Source organism: Amblyraja radiata, chromosome 10 (genome assembly GCF_010909765.2).
Source record: "Amblyraja radiata isolate CabotCenter1 chromosome 10, sAmbRad1.1.pri, whole genome shotgun sequence".
NCBI lineage: Eukaryota > Metazoa > Chordata > Chondrichthyes > Rajiformes > Rajidae > Amblyraja > Amblyraja radiata.
This window is the reverse complement of record NC_045965.1, coordinates 41,872,272-41,888,726: the sequence shown is the minus strand read 5'-3', so window position 1 is coordinate 41,888,726 and position 16,455 is coordinate 41,872,272. Positions and strand designations below refer to the sequence as shown.

General features: G+C 38.6%; 1 protein-coding gene across 4 annotated transcripts in view; it reads right to left on the bottom strand.

The window, feature by feature from the left end:
* Nucleotides 1–9,182: 9,182 nt before the first annotated feature.
* Nucleotides 9,183–16,455, bottom strand: part of LOC116977842 (phosphatidylinositol 3-kinase regulatory subunit gamma) — a 524,111-nt gene continuing 516,838 nt past the window's right edge. For all 4 annotated transcript variants that reach the window (XM_033028654.1, XM_033028653.1, XM_033028655.1 and 1 more), the window contains one exon: nucleotides 9,183–15,453. In XM_033028654.1, the coding sequence (XP_032884545.1) occupies nucleotides 15,255–15,453 (199 nt within the window). In that variant the 3' untranslated portion in view covers nucleotides 9,183–15,254. The remainder of the gene's footprint in view (nucleotides 15,454–16,455) is intronic.

Genomic DNA, 16,455 nt, shown 5'->3' with positions numbered 1-16,455 from the left:
CTCTACCTGAAATGTCACCCATTCCTTCTCTCCAGAGATGCTGCGTGTGCACTGAGTTACTCCTATCTTTGGTTTAAACCAGCATCTGCAGTTCCTTCCTACACTGGCTATATAAAACAGATATTTATAAATCTATATTTTTGTCATTTTTTTCATCTTCAACATATAGTTTATTTCATTTCAAAATTACTCCTGGTGCTCAACATCAGGCACCTTCAGGACAAATAAGCGGAAATGGAAAAAAATCCTACTCGAGTTTTAAACAGGATAGAGGTGAAATCTTAACAAGTTTAACACTTCATTGAAAATATTTCCAGCAACTCAAAAAAAGTTTAATTATTTTTAGTTCAGAACAATTTCACTTCTAAACACTTTGGTCTCATTAGTCTATGGCATGGGTCACATACATTTTAAGTGCTTCTATTACAGGAGAATCTCCATTGCCTGAAACAAAAAAACAAAAAAGGTCAATCTAGATTTAACCAACCTCCTGAAAAATTATCTGCCAAGTACTAGTGTGTACTCAGCTGCTAAAGAGCTGTGGGTCATGCCCCAAGTCAGACTCATTAAATCAAGTGAGGGTATTGTGAATCGTTTGCATCTTGCCTTCTGCTGAACTATACAGGTGCAACAAGAAAAGTTTGGAGTCTCTGGAGTTTGAAACTTACAGCTTACATGTATGAATCTACTTACTTATTTTCTGACATCTTTGTATCTGGACATTTTCCCAAAAGGGAACACCTTTAAATGGAAACTAGTGTCTTTCTCCATGTTTTTGAAGTTGCATGCTTCAAGCTAGCTGATAAGGTAATGTGGGTTAACTTAATTGGAATAGCCTAGTACTGTAATCAGTAAAGCTTTATCCGAATTGTAATTTTGCGGAAATTGCAGTGCTGCACCATCCACTTCCTTAGATCAGGGGCCTCCAAACTTTTCAGCGTGAGGGCCACATTATATATCTGGGGGAGAGAGAGAGGGAGGGGGAGGGGGGAGGGGGAGGGGAGGGGGGGGGGGGGGGGAGGGGAGGGAGAGCAGGCAGAGAGGGAGGGGGAGGGGGGCAGAGGGAGGGGGTGGGGGCAGAGAGGGAGGGGGGGGGGGCAGGCAGAGGGGGCAGGCAGAGAGGGAGGGAGGGGGGGCGGGGGGGCAGGGAGGGAGGAGGGGGAAGGGAGGGGGGGGGGCGGAGTGGAGGGAGAGAGGGAGGGGAGAGGAGGGAGGGAGGGAGGGGGAGCGGAGGGAGGGAGGGGGAGGAGAGGTGGGTTGGGGGGCGGCAGAGAGGGGGGGGGCGGAGATTGGAGGGGGCCCCTCTCATTCCCACTCCCCCCCTCTCCTTCCCCCTCACCCCCCTCTACTGCACCCCTCTCTTCTCCCCCCTCCACCCCCTCTCTCTCTTTCCCTGCCCACGGGAGGGGGTAGAGGGGGAGGGGAAGTGGATAGAGACCTGGAGCGATCTGAGGACGGTCAAAAGCAGCGGCCACTTTTCCACTGCGCTTGTCCGTGCCCACTCTGCGACAACGACCGCCGCCGCCATGTTGTAGAACTTCAAGGAGCCCAGCGGAGCGCGTTGCACAATTTGAGCACGTGTTTAGCGGCTTCAATCCAGAGCCCTGGTTGGGGGGGGGGGGGGGGGGGGGGAGGCAGCTGGGTCACGTAACTCACAGCTCGTGGAAAACAGTGGGGCAGCGCGTTGAAAATTCTGCGCAGCTCGCCACATGCAAAGGCATTGTGACGTCATCAAGCCCACTTCAGCACGTTAGATTTTAAAGAGATCTCAGATTGGTGGTCAATTTTAGTAAAAAAAACTCGGGAAATAGCGAATCAAATTTTCAGATGAGGCGATTTTTGAGATCATGAGGTAAGTCTCTACTGGAATATGTAAATATTTCACCATTAGCGCGTTGGGTTTGAGGAGATGTGAATCCCGTATGAAAACACACACACACAAATAAATACATCCACATCCAAGATCAAAGTTTTATATTATAATAGATGTAAAGGAGGAATTGGACGAGTTTGAAGATTCTATCCAGCGAAAGAGCCTTAAGGGTCATGTCAGAGCCATTTCTAATCGCCGAGAAAGATGATACTGGAAACAAAGCAGAAAATGCTAGGATCCTTCAGCAGTTCAGATAAAGTGTCTTTGACCCTAAACATTAAATATGTTCTTCCTCCCCTACTCCCCACAGATGCTGCCTGACCTAAATTTTTCCAGTGTTTTGTGTTTTTATTTCAGAATTGAAGTTTTTTTAATTCTCAGTGATATCTGCTCATTGTTTGCATATTTTTCCCCTTCTCTGGTTTAAAGTTGCTGCTTTACAGCGCCAGAGATCCGCGTTCGATCCTGATAATGGGTGAGTTTTCTCCAGGTGGTCCAGTTTCCTACCGCACTTCAAAGACATTCAAGTTTTTTAGGTTAATTTGGCTTCAGTGTACAGGGATCGCTGGTCGGTGCAAACTCAGTGGGTTGAAGGGCCTGTTTCCGTGCTGTTACCTAGTGTTGGAGAATCTCCTCAAGTCTGTTAATGACTGGCTGAATGGAACATCTGGTGTTTTTCTATACCTGAGATTTGCCAATGATTACACTGCCACAGAAGCAAAAAAAAAACTAACATCCAATTACTTAAACAAATTGCTTAATGTACCTTTGGCTACAGATTAACAAGCTGAAATTTAGTAAGCAGAAAGAGCTTGGACAAAGGAGACATATGGTAAAATTCTCAATTCTCATCAACAGGAAAGGATTGAAATTTAATAGTCATGTTACTTAATGTAAAGCCACAGGTCTACATTGTAGACAGTTCTAAAGTCAACCCAGATCTCTTAATTATCTCCCAATTTAAACCACTGGGGTCAAGCATTTCACAAGGAACATTTATGTAGATGTTACAACAACGTGCATTTAGAGTTTCACATTTATGACCCTTTGACAAGTTGGCATTTTTCGTTCAGAAAATCCATGAAGGAAATTTTTCAGTTAGTCAAGGATATTATAACCTCTCAAAAACATGAATGTCTTCCAACCTCATGCCAAATATTCGGTTTCAGAACTTGATCTAGAAAATTACAGAATGGCTGCAAGAAAATGTGACCATTCAACCCATCGAGTCTGTACAGGATCAGTGCAATAACAATTTGGCCAGTTCACTCTCATCAACTCTCCCCATAAAATATCAGATTCAGTCCCCTCACATTTATCCAGCTCCCATTGGAAGGCTACAACTGAACCCACCTCCATTTCAGCTGTACATTCCATACCCAAACAACTCCCTGCATATATAAAAACATTTTACCTAGCTCTTTTGTCAAACATTCAGAAGTACAAGCCAACTCAATTTTTTCTATTGCCCAATTGGTAATTGGAAAGTAATTTCTTGATGTTTCTATAATTTCTTAGCATGTTAAAAAGAAAATGCTGCCAATAATAGATAAATGCAAGATACACATCTAAAAGACGTTAAAAATTTATTGTTAAAAATTAAAAGATATTTGAAGGACTGAATGGAGAACAAGATTATTGGGATCAGAAAGATGGATTGTCATAGTACATAAATGATCTGTTGGGAAACTGGTTATAAACATGGGAGATATATAACATTGCAATGTATTGTTTACTACTGTCCTTAAGACAGGTATCATGAATAACCAAATATTTCCACGTTGTCAAGAATACGGCAAGTAAAGGGCCTGCCCACTTACGCAATTTTTTCGGTGACATGCCAGCCACCGTCATACTTGCAGCAGGTTTGGTGGCGAGTCGTACCTTTTTCTGGTCGCCGCTGGATTTTCAACATGTCGAAATTTTTTGGCAACCTGCTGCGACTATGACAGGTGTCGGCAAGTCACCGAAAAAAATTGCGTAAGAGGGACAGGCCCTTAAGATAAAGACTCTCAAGAAATTCTATAAATGTATTAGGACCAATTGGTTAGCCAGGGAAAGAGCTCAGGGACTTGTCCCTTAGGGACAATAGGGGTAATCAATGTGTGCAATCAGGCAATCTATGCAAGGTGAATCCTTCCCATATGTTTTCACCTAGGTCATGGAAGATTGCAAACTCACGAAGATGCCCATGGATAACCCAAAGCAGGTCAGCATTAAGGTGGTGGTGTTTGATGATGATATACAAGGATTAATAAGCCTCCAGGCCCAGGGTGAGATCTATCCCTGGTTGCTATGGGAAGCAAGGGAGAGGGAAGCTGGGACCTTTACAGAATTTTGCATTTTTGTTAGCCACACGACTGGAGAATAGTTAAGAAGGGCATCAGGCAATTACTGGCCAATTGACCAAAGGTCACTGGTAGGGAATGTTTGAGAAAATCCTGAGAGATAGGATTTATGTACATTTGGAAAGGCATGGGCTGATCAGGGATATTCAACATGGCTTTGTGTAAGGAAAATCCCACCTCCTTAATTTGATTGAGTTTTTGGAGAGGTAACCAACATCACTGGCAAAGGTAGATTGACAGTCATTATCCATCTGGATTTTAGTGCAGGATATGACAAAGTTCCATATGGTTGGTCCAGAAGGTCAAGGCACATGGGATCCAAAGTGAGCTGGCTAATTGCATTCAAAAATCAGCTTGTTTCAGGTCATGCGATAGGAGCAGAATTAGGCCATTTGGCCCAACAAGTCTACTCTGCCATTTAATTCTGGTTGATCTATATCTCCCTCCTAACCCCATTCTCCTGCCTTTTCCCCATAACGCCTGACACCCGTACTAATCAAGAACCTATCTATCTCTGCCGTAAAAATACCATTGACACCCTCCACAGCCTTCTGTGGCAAAGAATTCCAGATTTCACCCTCTGACTAAATAATTCCTCATCTCCTTCCTAAAGGAACATCCTTCAATTATGAGGCTATGACCTCTAGTCCGAGACTCTCCCACTAGTGGAAACATACTCTCCACATCCACTCTACCCAAGCTTTTCACTATTCGATACGTTTCAATGAGGTCCCCCCACATCCTTCTAAACTCAGGTGAGTACAGGCCCAGTGACGTCAAACGCTCATCATATATTAATCCACTTATTCCTGGGATCATTCTTGTAAATATCCTCTGGAGAAAGCACCATCTCCAGATCCAGCACACCCTTCCTCAGATATGATGTCCAAAGAGAATTGAGGTTAAGAGAATTGTAGTAACTTTGCTGAATCAAAGTTTTTGTTTAGTGGTACACTGGAGGAATCTATGTCGCACCCCTTGTCACTTGTGCTTATATAAACGATGAGCGTAAATGCAAGAGGGATGAGTGGCAAATTTGCAGATGTCACTCAAGTTGATGGTATCATGGATAGCAAGGAAGGTTGTCTTGTTCAGGTGGAAAGTTGGGCAGAGTGTTGGCGTATGAAATTTAATTACAGGTGAGAGGTGATACATTTTTGTGAGTCAAATGGGGTAGGGCACATGCAGTAAATAGTAGAACACGAAGGGATGTTTATGAACAGAGGAATCTTGGTGATCAAGTTCATACTTTACTGATAAGGCGTGGAAAAAGGCCCTTCGGCCCATGGTGACCAACGAACACCTGTACAGTAGCTGTATCCTATACATTAGGGATAATTTACAGAAGCCAATTAACATTCAAATCTGCATGTCTTTGGAATGTGGAAGGAAACCAGAGCACCCAAATAAAATTCACATGGTCACAGGGAGAATAAACAGCACTCAAGGTCAGGATTGAACCAGGTCGCTGGAGCTGTAAGGCAGGTACTACTGTACTGGCCACTGTTCACTGAAAGTGGCAACACAGATAGGATGGTGAAGCAGACATATAGAATATTTGCCTTCAAAGGTTGAGTATAGTAGGTATGTTACAAAACTTACCTTCAGCGGCGCTGCAATTCTGCCATTGGCCGTGTGCGCGATTTTGGCGCGTTTGAGGCCGGGGGGGGGGTGGAATTAAAACGGGGGGGTTTCCCGACCTGGTCCTGAATTATATTTGTTGGAGTGCAAGATGTTGCTAAAGAATCTTTCCTACGGCCGTTCTGTGTGTTTAAAAAAAAAATTCACCTGGCAAGTTAATCGCTGGAATGATTTTAAAATCAGCTTCTGAAGCCGTCAATGCCGAAAATGGGGACGGATTTTATGGAGGACCAGGTAAAAGAAAGTAGTTTATTTTTATGTATAAAAGTGTTTCTTAAGATGTATTTAATTCACATTTTAAGTTGCGAAACTGTGATTTAGTCCTCGAACGAACCGGCAGTGTATTTGCTGCCGATATGGGGACCAAATTCACAGCACCTGAACGTTCCAAATGGTCCCGTTCCAGAAAATCCCACTCGCAAGCTGATTTAAATGGCCATTAATTTACAGGTATTAAACATTAAATTCCTTCCATTTGGCCTATAAACCCATGACAATGAGATTTTAAAATTCTGTTATATTCTGAATTCTTGTGTGAATGTTATTTGGACATTTAGGCTATTTAAAAATGTTAATCTATTCTTAAGAAATGGATAGATGTTTAGATCTAGTAATTGAATTTTGTAATTAGCTAACTAATTTAACTAACTAACTAATTTAACTAACTAATTATATGCTTTAATTTCAAGTCATCTAAGTAAGATTGTTTCATATTTGTTTCAGAATGCTTCAATCTATAATAACGGATAATTTCTTTCAGTTCTCTTAAATTTTAAGAAAGTTATCCGCTTTTAATTGTTCTCGATCACAGCTTGTGTTAAGTCAATGAAAAAGCAATAGGGAACAAGATGCCAATTTCCGAGTATGAAAATGGCCATAACTTTTTTAATACTGAAGATATGAAAGTGAATTAGGTGTTAAATTAAACTTATTTTTATGCTTTATCTGATGGGATAAATTAAAGACTTGATTTTTTAAATCTCAAAATTTTGTAACGTTGCTAAGTATAGAATATAAAAGTTAAGACATTACATTGCAACCTTACCCAACACTGGTCAGACTGTACTTGGAGTATTGTGTGCAGTTCAATATGGTCATTGCATATGCAGGAACATGGTTATACTGGACATCCACTAGAATATTAACCGTATTGGAACACTAGGTTATGGGGAGAGATTGGATAGGCTGGGTAGGTTTTCCCTGTGGGATTATGAGACCATAGGGCAGATTAAAAAAAGAAGTCTTCCTGCAGTAGTGGTATCTCTGGTGCTGTCAGTATGGAGTTTGGATGCTTCCCCTGTGACTATGTAGTGCATTCAGAGAGTATTCGGACCTCTCCACTTTTTTCACGTTTTGTTACGTTACAGGCTTATTTTAAAATGGATGAAATTCATTTTTATCATCAATCTACACACAATACCCCAGAATCAAGAAGCGAAAACAGGTTTGGAAATTTTTGCAAAGTAATTAAAAGGAAATAACCAAAATATCACATTTACATAAGTGTTCAGAGCATTTGCTATGACACTCAAAATTGAGTTTGAGTTCATTCTGTTTCTACTGATTATCCTTGAGATGTTTCTACAACTTGACTGGAGTCCACCAGTGGTAAATTATATTGATTGGATGTGATTTGGAAAGGCACACACCTGTCTAGGGAAAGATGAACGGAGCAAAGTACAGCGAGAACCTTGATGAAAACCTGCTCTGGAGCATTCTGAACCTCAGACTGGGGCGGAGGTTCACCTTCCAACAGGACAAAGATCCTAAGCACACAGCCAAGACAAAGCAGGAGTGGCTTTGTGACAAGTCTGTGAATGTCCTTGAGTGGCCCAGCTGGAGCCCGAACTTGAACCCGATCAAACATCTCTGGAGGGACCTGAAAATAGCTGTGCATCGACACTCCCCATCCAACCTGACAGAGCTTGAGAGGATCTGCAGAGTAGAATGGGAGAAATTACCCAAATACAGGTGTGCCAAGCTTGTAGCGTCATACCCAAGAAGACTTGAGTCTGTAATCGCTGCCAAAGGTGCCTCAAAGTACTGAGTAAAAGGGTATGAATACTTATGTAAATGTGATATTTAAGTTGTTTCTTTTTAATTACTTTGCAAAAATTTCTAAACACCCATTTTCACCTTATTATGGGGTATTGTGTGCAGATCGAGGATAAAAAAAAATAATTTAATCGATTTTAGATAAGGCTGTAACGTAACATGTGAAAAAAGTGAAGGGGTCAGAGTACTTTCTGAATGCACTGTAGGCTTCTTCCCACATCCCAATGATGTAGGACCATTGGCCTCTGTAAAATTGCTCGTAATGTGTCGGGAGCAGTGAGAAACTTGAACAATAGAACTAGTGTGAATGGTGATCGATGGTGGATGTGGACTCGATGGACTGAAGGGTTGGTTTCCATGCTGCAGCTCAAAAAAAAAATACATTGATGCATGATAGTTTAACAGTTCAATGTGATTATTTGCATCTACCAATGAAAGTAGTCTCTTCCTCCCCGTGTTATTATAACAAACAAGGGGCTTGCATTAGTACATTATCTCAAACTGATTTCATAGCAAGCTTTTTTAATCTACATCCAATGTAGGGCAGGTATTATTGGAGACAATGCACTAGCAATGGAAATCTTTTTTTCTTGAATGAGAAAATACCATCATTGGGCACTTGCCCATCTTGTATGTGACATTATGAAACATGTGGAAATTAAGTATTTAAGCACATTACAAATGCAATATCAGCGACACTGGAGAAATCAAGATTGTGAACTTTGCACGTCACCTTTTTTGTAAACAATGATGCTGCACGGCTTCATATTTCGCAGAGGCACTGTGCTGTCCACTATCTTGAGGCCAAGATTTATCCATTATCGTAGCAGTGAAGAAAACTGATGAACATATTTTGTAGGAATGCTAATCCTTCTCAATTACAAATTCATTTTCTTTTGCTGGACGTTTCCTCAAAAGGAATTTTACTTGAGTTTCCATCAAATTTTTTTCAAAGGCATATAAACAGTTGAAGAAACGAGATTTAAATTTAACATGTTTTACTTTCATTACAGAGAACTTCTCCAATTTGCAATGAGGATTAACAATTTGTGCATTTCCACGTCAAAATGGGCATTAACTGTCTGCATAGATTTTTCTTACCTCAGTGTCTAAATGGTGCCGTGGCATGTTATAGAATCCTATCGATTTATAAGTATCTAATGAGATTTGTTTGGTGAAACTTCTATAGGAATTGTATTATTTCTTTCAATATACAGCAGGGCATTATAATCAACTGTGCAAAAGGAGAATTTTGTAGGTGAAATAGGTTTTATTTTTGTTAAAAAGTTAAACCCTTCACACTGATTCTCAACAAAATACATTTTTATTCTGCAAGATAGATGAATAATATGAAGTTATGGCAACTTGACAAAAGAGAAAATATCACCAGTTGTGAAGACAGTAGCAGTTACTGTGTGGAGAGTGAAACAGAGTCAATGCGTATAATGCAGAAAATCCCATACATGCTGCGACCTGTTATTGGTGTCACAAAAGACTCAGCTGCAGACGAGGAACAGATTTGCACAATTGATACAACCTAGTGCAGTATACAGTTATCTGTAAAATATAACATACCAGGAATGGGAGCAAATGTTACTCTATTAGTTGTAATGTACGATGTGACCTTTTCTTGTAAGCTACATAAGTTCATATTAAACTACACCATTTACAGACAGAACAAAGTTGAATTACACAGATACAACAGTCAACATACTTAAGTTACATGCTGGGTTTGTCTTTGAAAAGTGCATGAAATTTGTGAGTGTGCAAGAGAGCGAAAACAGAATAAACAAAATAAAAATAGAGGGAGAAAGAAACAGAAAAACAGTAGAAAAGAGAAAGAAAACAAAGAAAGAGAAAGACAGAAAAAAAGTACGAGAGCAAGAGAAATGACAGAATGAAAATGAGCGCAAAAATGAAAACAACAAAAATGTCAGTTTTTGACTCCACTGCCCGGAACATATCATGTAAGCCTTCTGTCCTGCAGAGAACCAAAACAATCCAATTTATAACAATTAAAATGATCAAAGAATATAATCATTCAAATGAAGCAAGTATTATCAGGTAGAACTAAAGTGTTCACAAAAAAAAAACTTGAAAGCATATTTTGCTGAACCTAGTTTTTCTTGAAATAAAAATGTGCAAATACAATACTGACTAAAAAGGCATAAAAAGTTATCATGGAATACTAACTTAGCAATTGGTGACTATGCCATTGGAACCACAGCATTGCTCCGCCATTAGGAGCTTCTACCAGGGCTGGGAATTCTGTGTTGTCAACTGATTATAAATAATGTGCTTTCTTCACAAGTGTAGGAAACACAATGCTACAAAAGACTAGGTACCAGGAGATGGTAATGTGGGAAAGTATGCAAATTTACTTACTCTCCCTTCCCAAATAAATCTGTAATTAGGGTTAACAGCTCAAAGTGCAAATTAATTAAATTTGGATAGGTCCAATCCAATGGACATCAATACTGAGCTCAATACTAGTGTTAAATTCAGTGGTAAATTGCCAATGTGAAAAAACTGCCATGAATTGTTTTTAAATCCCGAAGCTGGGAATTCAGAATACCATCTATGGAATGGTACCATAGGGTCTTTTGTTTTACTAACATTTTGCGATGGTTTGATGCAGTTATTGTACCAAAGGTGAAGACATTGTTCCCAATTAAACAGAAGTTTTAGCTGTTTTTATATTATTTTGTGTACAGTACTAATACTCTACTCAATTCCTAGTTAAGGTTTATCTGCTGTGCTTGCAGGGCTTCATTTTGGTAGGTTATGCACATATTTAAATTCGATTCACAAATGCCCGATTTGTATGCTACACTCAAGCAAACCTGGGGGGGGGGGGGGGGAGAAGGTGGGAATAATAGTTGCATATAACATTGAGAAGGTTTCTTGCACATTTTTTTTGTTATAAAATAACCTATTGCGACAAGAATGAAGGCCACTTTCCTTTGTTATCAGAATCAAGTCAAGTCAAGCACAAACTACCAGATTATATAGTAAAGCTTCATTGGCTATGCTCTCATCAGCATCTCCTTACTAACAACCTTCTTTATTACCAGTCTGAAATTTTACCTTATTTCCAATACCATCACCACCTTTGTGGTCCAGGTAGTTATTGTTTAGTCTGGTACAAATTAATGAGGAATTGCAGACATCTGTCTATTAGGAACTAAACTATAGCCGCTAAAATTATTTGATGTTGGGCCTTAGCACAGAGCAAAGGGGCAGTGTTCATTTGACCAGTCAAGTTCGTAGAATTGAAAGGGTGAAATATTCCTATGTAACCTAGTGCTCCTAATTGTATTATTCCCTCTTTTTGAATTGAAGATTTAGTCCACGCTCAAAAGTGGTGACCCTATGAAATTCAATTTAAAAATAAACAAAGAGAGAAGCTAAATTAGTAGATAAATGTAAATGGTTTAAGTGCCTGCAACTCAAAATACAAAGCAATACAATAGCACAAGTTGATCATATTTCCCCCCCTTTCAATTCTGGAAAAACAAGATGCTATTTCAAATAGCATACAAGTTATTTGTTTAAAAAAATATTTTGCTGTAAAATTGAAAACATTTTATAAACCATGTTTTCTGCAGCAATAAACTTCCTTTACTCATGGTTATTGGTCACTTTAAGTAAAATGTCGATTTGATAAAGGTGGCTTTTATAATTGTATGGCTCCACTTCCATGCACCAACCACATTCCCCCGCCTCCACAAAACACTCAGCGATGACTAGAAAGGTGAAATTTCATCAAGTTAGAACTGCAATCCTAGTAACAAACAATTCTAAGTATTCCAGTTTAAATGGTTTCATTATATGCTTTGATTATTAATTTCAAGAATCCTTGAAAATATTTTAGTTTGTTCAAAGGGAGCACCAGAATGCAACCTGCCAGGGTAAAAACATCCTAACTCGCATTCCTTCCCTCACCCCTTCTTCACAAGCAATAAAGTCCAAAAGAGGTTGGTCTGTCCTTCCTTCAAAAACAGGCACAGAAAGATTGGTCTGTGCAAATGGAAAGGACAGATGAGAAAGTGGCAATGAGAAATTACAATCCTTTAAAAACGTAGATCAAGAAATATTACATATTTTAGCCCTTATACCACGATTGTTTCAAATTTAGTTTTAATTGCTGGTTGCTACACAAGTACATGAAACTTTATTTCATTGATAAATTGAAACATTCATCTGAAAAATCAGATTAAATATTGTAATTTGAATCTTCATTCAGCACTTCAGAATTTATCTTAATTGAACTGAACACATTGCATCTGTGCTCAGATCAGTTTACATGTTATTTTGTTGGCATGATTTGTAAAATGGCATTGTAAAATGTACAAGACATTTCTCCTCATTTCCATCACTAACGAAACAACCGACTCACATTAACACCTGCATTTTGGAAAATTTCCTGCTTTCTTCATTCAGGTGTCATTTTCAATCATTGTCTTTGTTCACTGAACGAGCTGGACAGCCTGGAGAATAATGGCAGCATCAACAAACACCAAGCATAGTTGATGAGATGCAAGATTGTTCTCCGTTTTAATTTCATTTCCTTCTCACACGCATCCAGTGGGAATGCTATTCTACTGTGGAGGTGTTCCACAGTGAGGATTTAGCTCTGCAGCCATGAAATGCCAACTGCGGCAAATCCACAACCTCAAAGCATAACATTTCACTGGCAGAACTAGTGTGGGTTGTATATTATTCCTATTAATGCTTATAGCCACAAAGAAAAAAACTATTGTTATGTACTTCCAAGACACAGGGCATGGCAAGGAATAAACAAAATTGTACAATGGCATCCATAACAACAACACGATGAATTAACATTCCTGCAACTTCCCAAAAGGACTTTTTGATCTTCAACACTTAATAATTTGACTAAATTACCCAGATTTAGTGTTAAAACAGATTTTATCCGAAAAGAGTAAAATACAGGCTTCCACTTAAAAAAAATCTGAATATTGGCAGATACACTTTAGTTTCCAAGTGTATCTGCCATTTAAACCTCTTTCAGAAGTACTTATCAACAATCATCCATTACCGCTAATGCCATCCCCACCCCCTTCCATGAATCCAAGAAATATGTTCCAACTCTATTCCAAGGTCCAACTTACACTACCAGTACGAAATAAATTCAACAGAAATATGATTGCTCAAGTACCAAAAACGATTTTTTAAGTAAGTGGGCAACAGTTAAAGTTACAGACGCACCTTTGATAAATGCTGGATAAGCACCAGCTTGTGCACAGTGAAGAGTTAAAACGCTCCATTTCTGCTAATACCTGCAGTTAAACAAGGACTCTTGCAAAATAAAATGGCAATGTTTCATTTAGTGCCATTTGCCCTCAAGACCTATGGATGCACATTCTATTCAGCTTCACTGTTAATATAAATTGATATATAGTGCATCAGGTGTCTGCAATGACAAGAAAAAACACTACAAATGCAAATCAATTGCATCTGGGTGGCTAGAAAAAAAGAAAGCCTAACCATTTAATATGTTTTGTATATTGTAAATCATCTGGGAAAAGAATCAGAAATGCAGAGAACCATGGCTCTCTCAAAATGCTGGGGCAAATTTCAACAATTACATTTTTCATTGAGAGCCCATTGCTTTTCAGACATAACAAAAAGGAACCAAACTCTTTCAGCATTGGTGCATAATGTAGCAATGGCTCAGGGGATTACAACAGGGAGAAGAAAAAAGTGGAGAGAGTATTTAGTGTTGTAAAGAAAAACCAACTGGTGCTGGTTCTCAAAGTTTGGCAGGAGATAGGAAAAGGCTAAAAATTACTGGTAAGTAAACGAAACTGCTGATCCAGTTCCTAAAAAAGTATTTAAAGTAAATATTAGTTTCAAGAAAGACAATTATTGCAGAAAATTAGCTGCCATCTTTTTTATTATTTTGGAAAAAGATTTGTAATATGCTTTTTATTTGAATTGCACATATCTAAACAAAATGCCCGGTGCATCATGGGGCCCCGTTTCCTGACTAGCCATATTTTTTTCAAAATGGCATCTCAGGGAGCATGCTCAGCGAACAAGTAGTCTTCTGCTTCATTTAAAATTAAACTGTTCACAATCTACAAAGACCAATTCCTCAAAAATTACTGGTGTATATTTCCAGCCACAATGCACAAATCTGATTCCATAAATATGAAAAGCATCCAATTCAGCTTGTGTTTTTTTTATTGGAATAGTAACTATCCACCAATCTTGTACTTGCACAACCACTCCTTTAAAAAAACCCCTTTAAACAGGATCTTTCTTTGCCATCCAGAAGCATTGCAAATTTCTATTCTTGAGATATGAAACAAAAGTATTGTTTCAAGCCTTGCCCATTTCTCTCTTTAGTCTTTCTATTCACCTTTAAAGTACTTGCCTCCTTGCAGCCACGACTTGAAGCTTACTTTCTTGGTTATGCATGACTAGTCAAAGAAAAAACTGCTACGTTTTAAGGTTATGTTAATAACATTATGCATTAGTGTTTTTATTCTTTAAAAACACTAACATTTTGGTGCAAATATGTGCGGCTGCAGACATCTGACTGAATATTAAGTGCTAAAACCAACATCAAAAGATGCCCTGGTCTTTTCATTTTGGTTATATATTTTTTGTGAAGAGTTCTAGTCACAGAAGCCATAAAATGTTCTTTATTTGTATTTCTTTTTTACTTGTACTCCAGTACATTGAAAAGCGACCCTTTGTGCAACTTTTAATTCAAATTTCACGAGATTTAACTTTCGTCAGAAGCTCTCTTGAATGCCTTTGGTCTTCTTTCACACCAAGTTCAGCGTCATCCAACGAGTGAAAGAAATCAGTTAATCTGGTCGAGTCTAGTTCAAGAAGAATATGTTGACTAAACTAAAATGTATAGAAGTCTTCTTCATACACTGGGTCTCTTGTAAGAGCTGCACTAGATGTTGCAGAGATTTGAAGTTAAGACTAACAGAGTTCTTCTTGGCTGTTCCATGAAAAAGAGAACATCTGAAAGTTGGAGAATTTTAAACTCTCAAGATGAATAGCCCAGAGCCATCAGCACCAGATTGTTTGGACTAAGGTTTCAGCCCCACACGTATGACACCAAAACAAAAACCAAAAAGAAAGAAAGTTAGATACATTTCCAGTTTTTTTGTGTTTCTGATTGAAATAAAAGCAGAAAACAGAATGTCACAGTTGGAGTTTAGGTAGCACCAGGTCACCTGAACTCTTGAGTACACCACTGTCCTGATTCACATTCTGTACTCACTGTGCAAAAGCAGCCAAGTACAATGCCTTCAGTATTCTGTAATTTTTCACAGCCAACTCTTGAACATTCATCTGCGCAGAGAGGGCATCTGACTATAAACAGGGTAAGCCAGTCTCACATTCAGAGAGTCATTGTGCTGGACCAGTGAAGTTTGTTGATAATGCAACACCAGGTCTTTAAGAGTGCTGTACAAGTTGTATGGTTCGGCAAATCCATAACCCCTCGGCGTGCTATAAATCACGCAGTGTTTCACTTCTCCATCGGCACTATAAGGGGAAGATGCAACAAGATATCAGCAAGAGAAAGTGTTCACAGCACATTTTAGTCAAGTAACTCATTCCATTCATATAATTACCAGAAAATGGCTGAAATATATTTCATATATTTTGGCAACTTTTATCCCTTTCAGATTATCTTACCCCTCCCTCTACACCACTCAAGGCTTATGAGCAATTTATTGAGAATTCCAATGTTAATTTGTCGACAGAAGACACTCACTACATGGCAAGAATTAAAACTAACAATCTCTTTGGTTCAAACACTATGTCTTCCTAATTCATTTCCCAATCAAGAGGTCAATATGACAGTTGTTCACAGCAAAATCTCAGTGACCTGAAATTACTGAAAAGTCTAATTTAATGCAGAACTTGAATAGTCAGAATCAATTTGAAGATTCACCTTCCAAATCGTTAAAAGAAAACCATAACTTTGTTAACTTTATATACAAAATCATAGATTCTGCTTTAATATGTCTTTGTAGACCTAGCAATCAATAGTTTGGAATTATTCTTGTATAAATCTGTACCACAAATTAACTACAGCTACTGTTACCACAAAGTATATATGAAAGATTTCACTAGCATTTCAAAATGTCACTATCATTTCCTTTAACGTACTAGAGTTTTGTTTCCGTCATGGCAAAATCATTGGTAATTTTTTATACCATTGTTTCTTATACATATGGTTTAAATAAAAATGGGCTTTTGAGATTCCAATTTGGATATAACATTTCTTAGGAATCTGTTACTTTAATCATTTGTCTATATTTTGCAATTACCAAACAGTTTTGCTGAACATTCAAAGGTTTAGGATACAATTTAAATTCATTATTTTGCACAATTATATCTCTTTCATACGGCTGCTTTTTTGGGCAGCTACTGAAGTAATAAAAAATAATCTCTCATATAAAGTTATGCTCATGTGTTATATTGGCAACTATAAATAGAAGTTTACCATGCAGCCGGTCAAAGTGCCACCAAGGTCTTCCA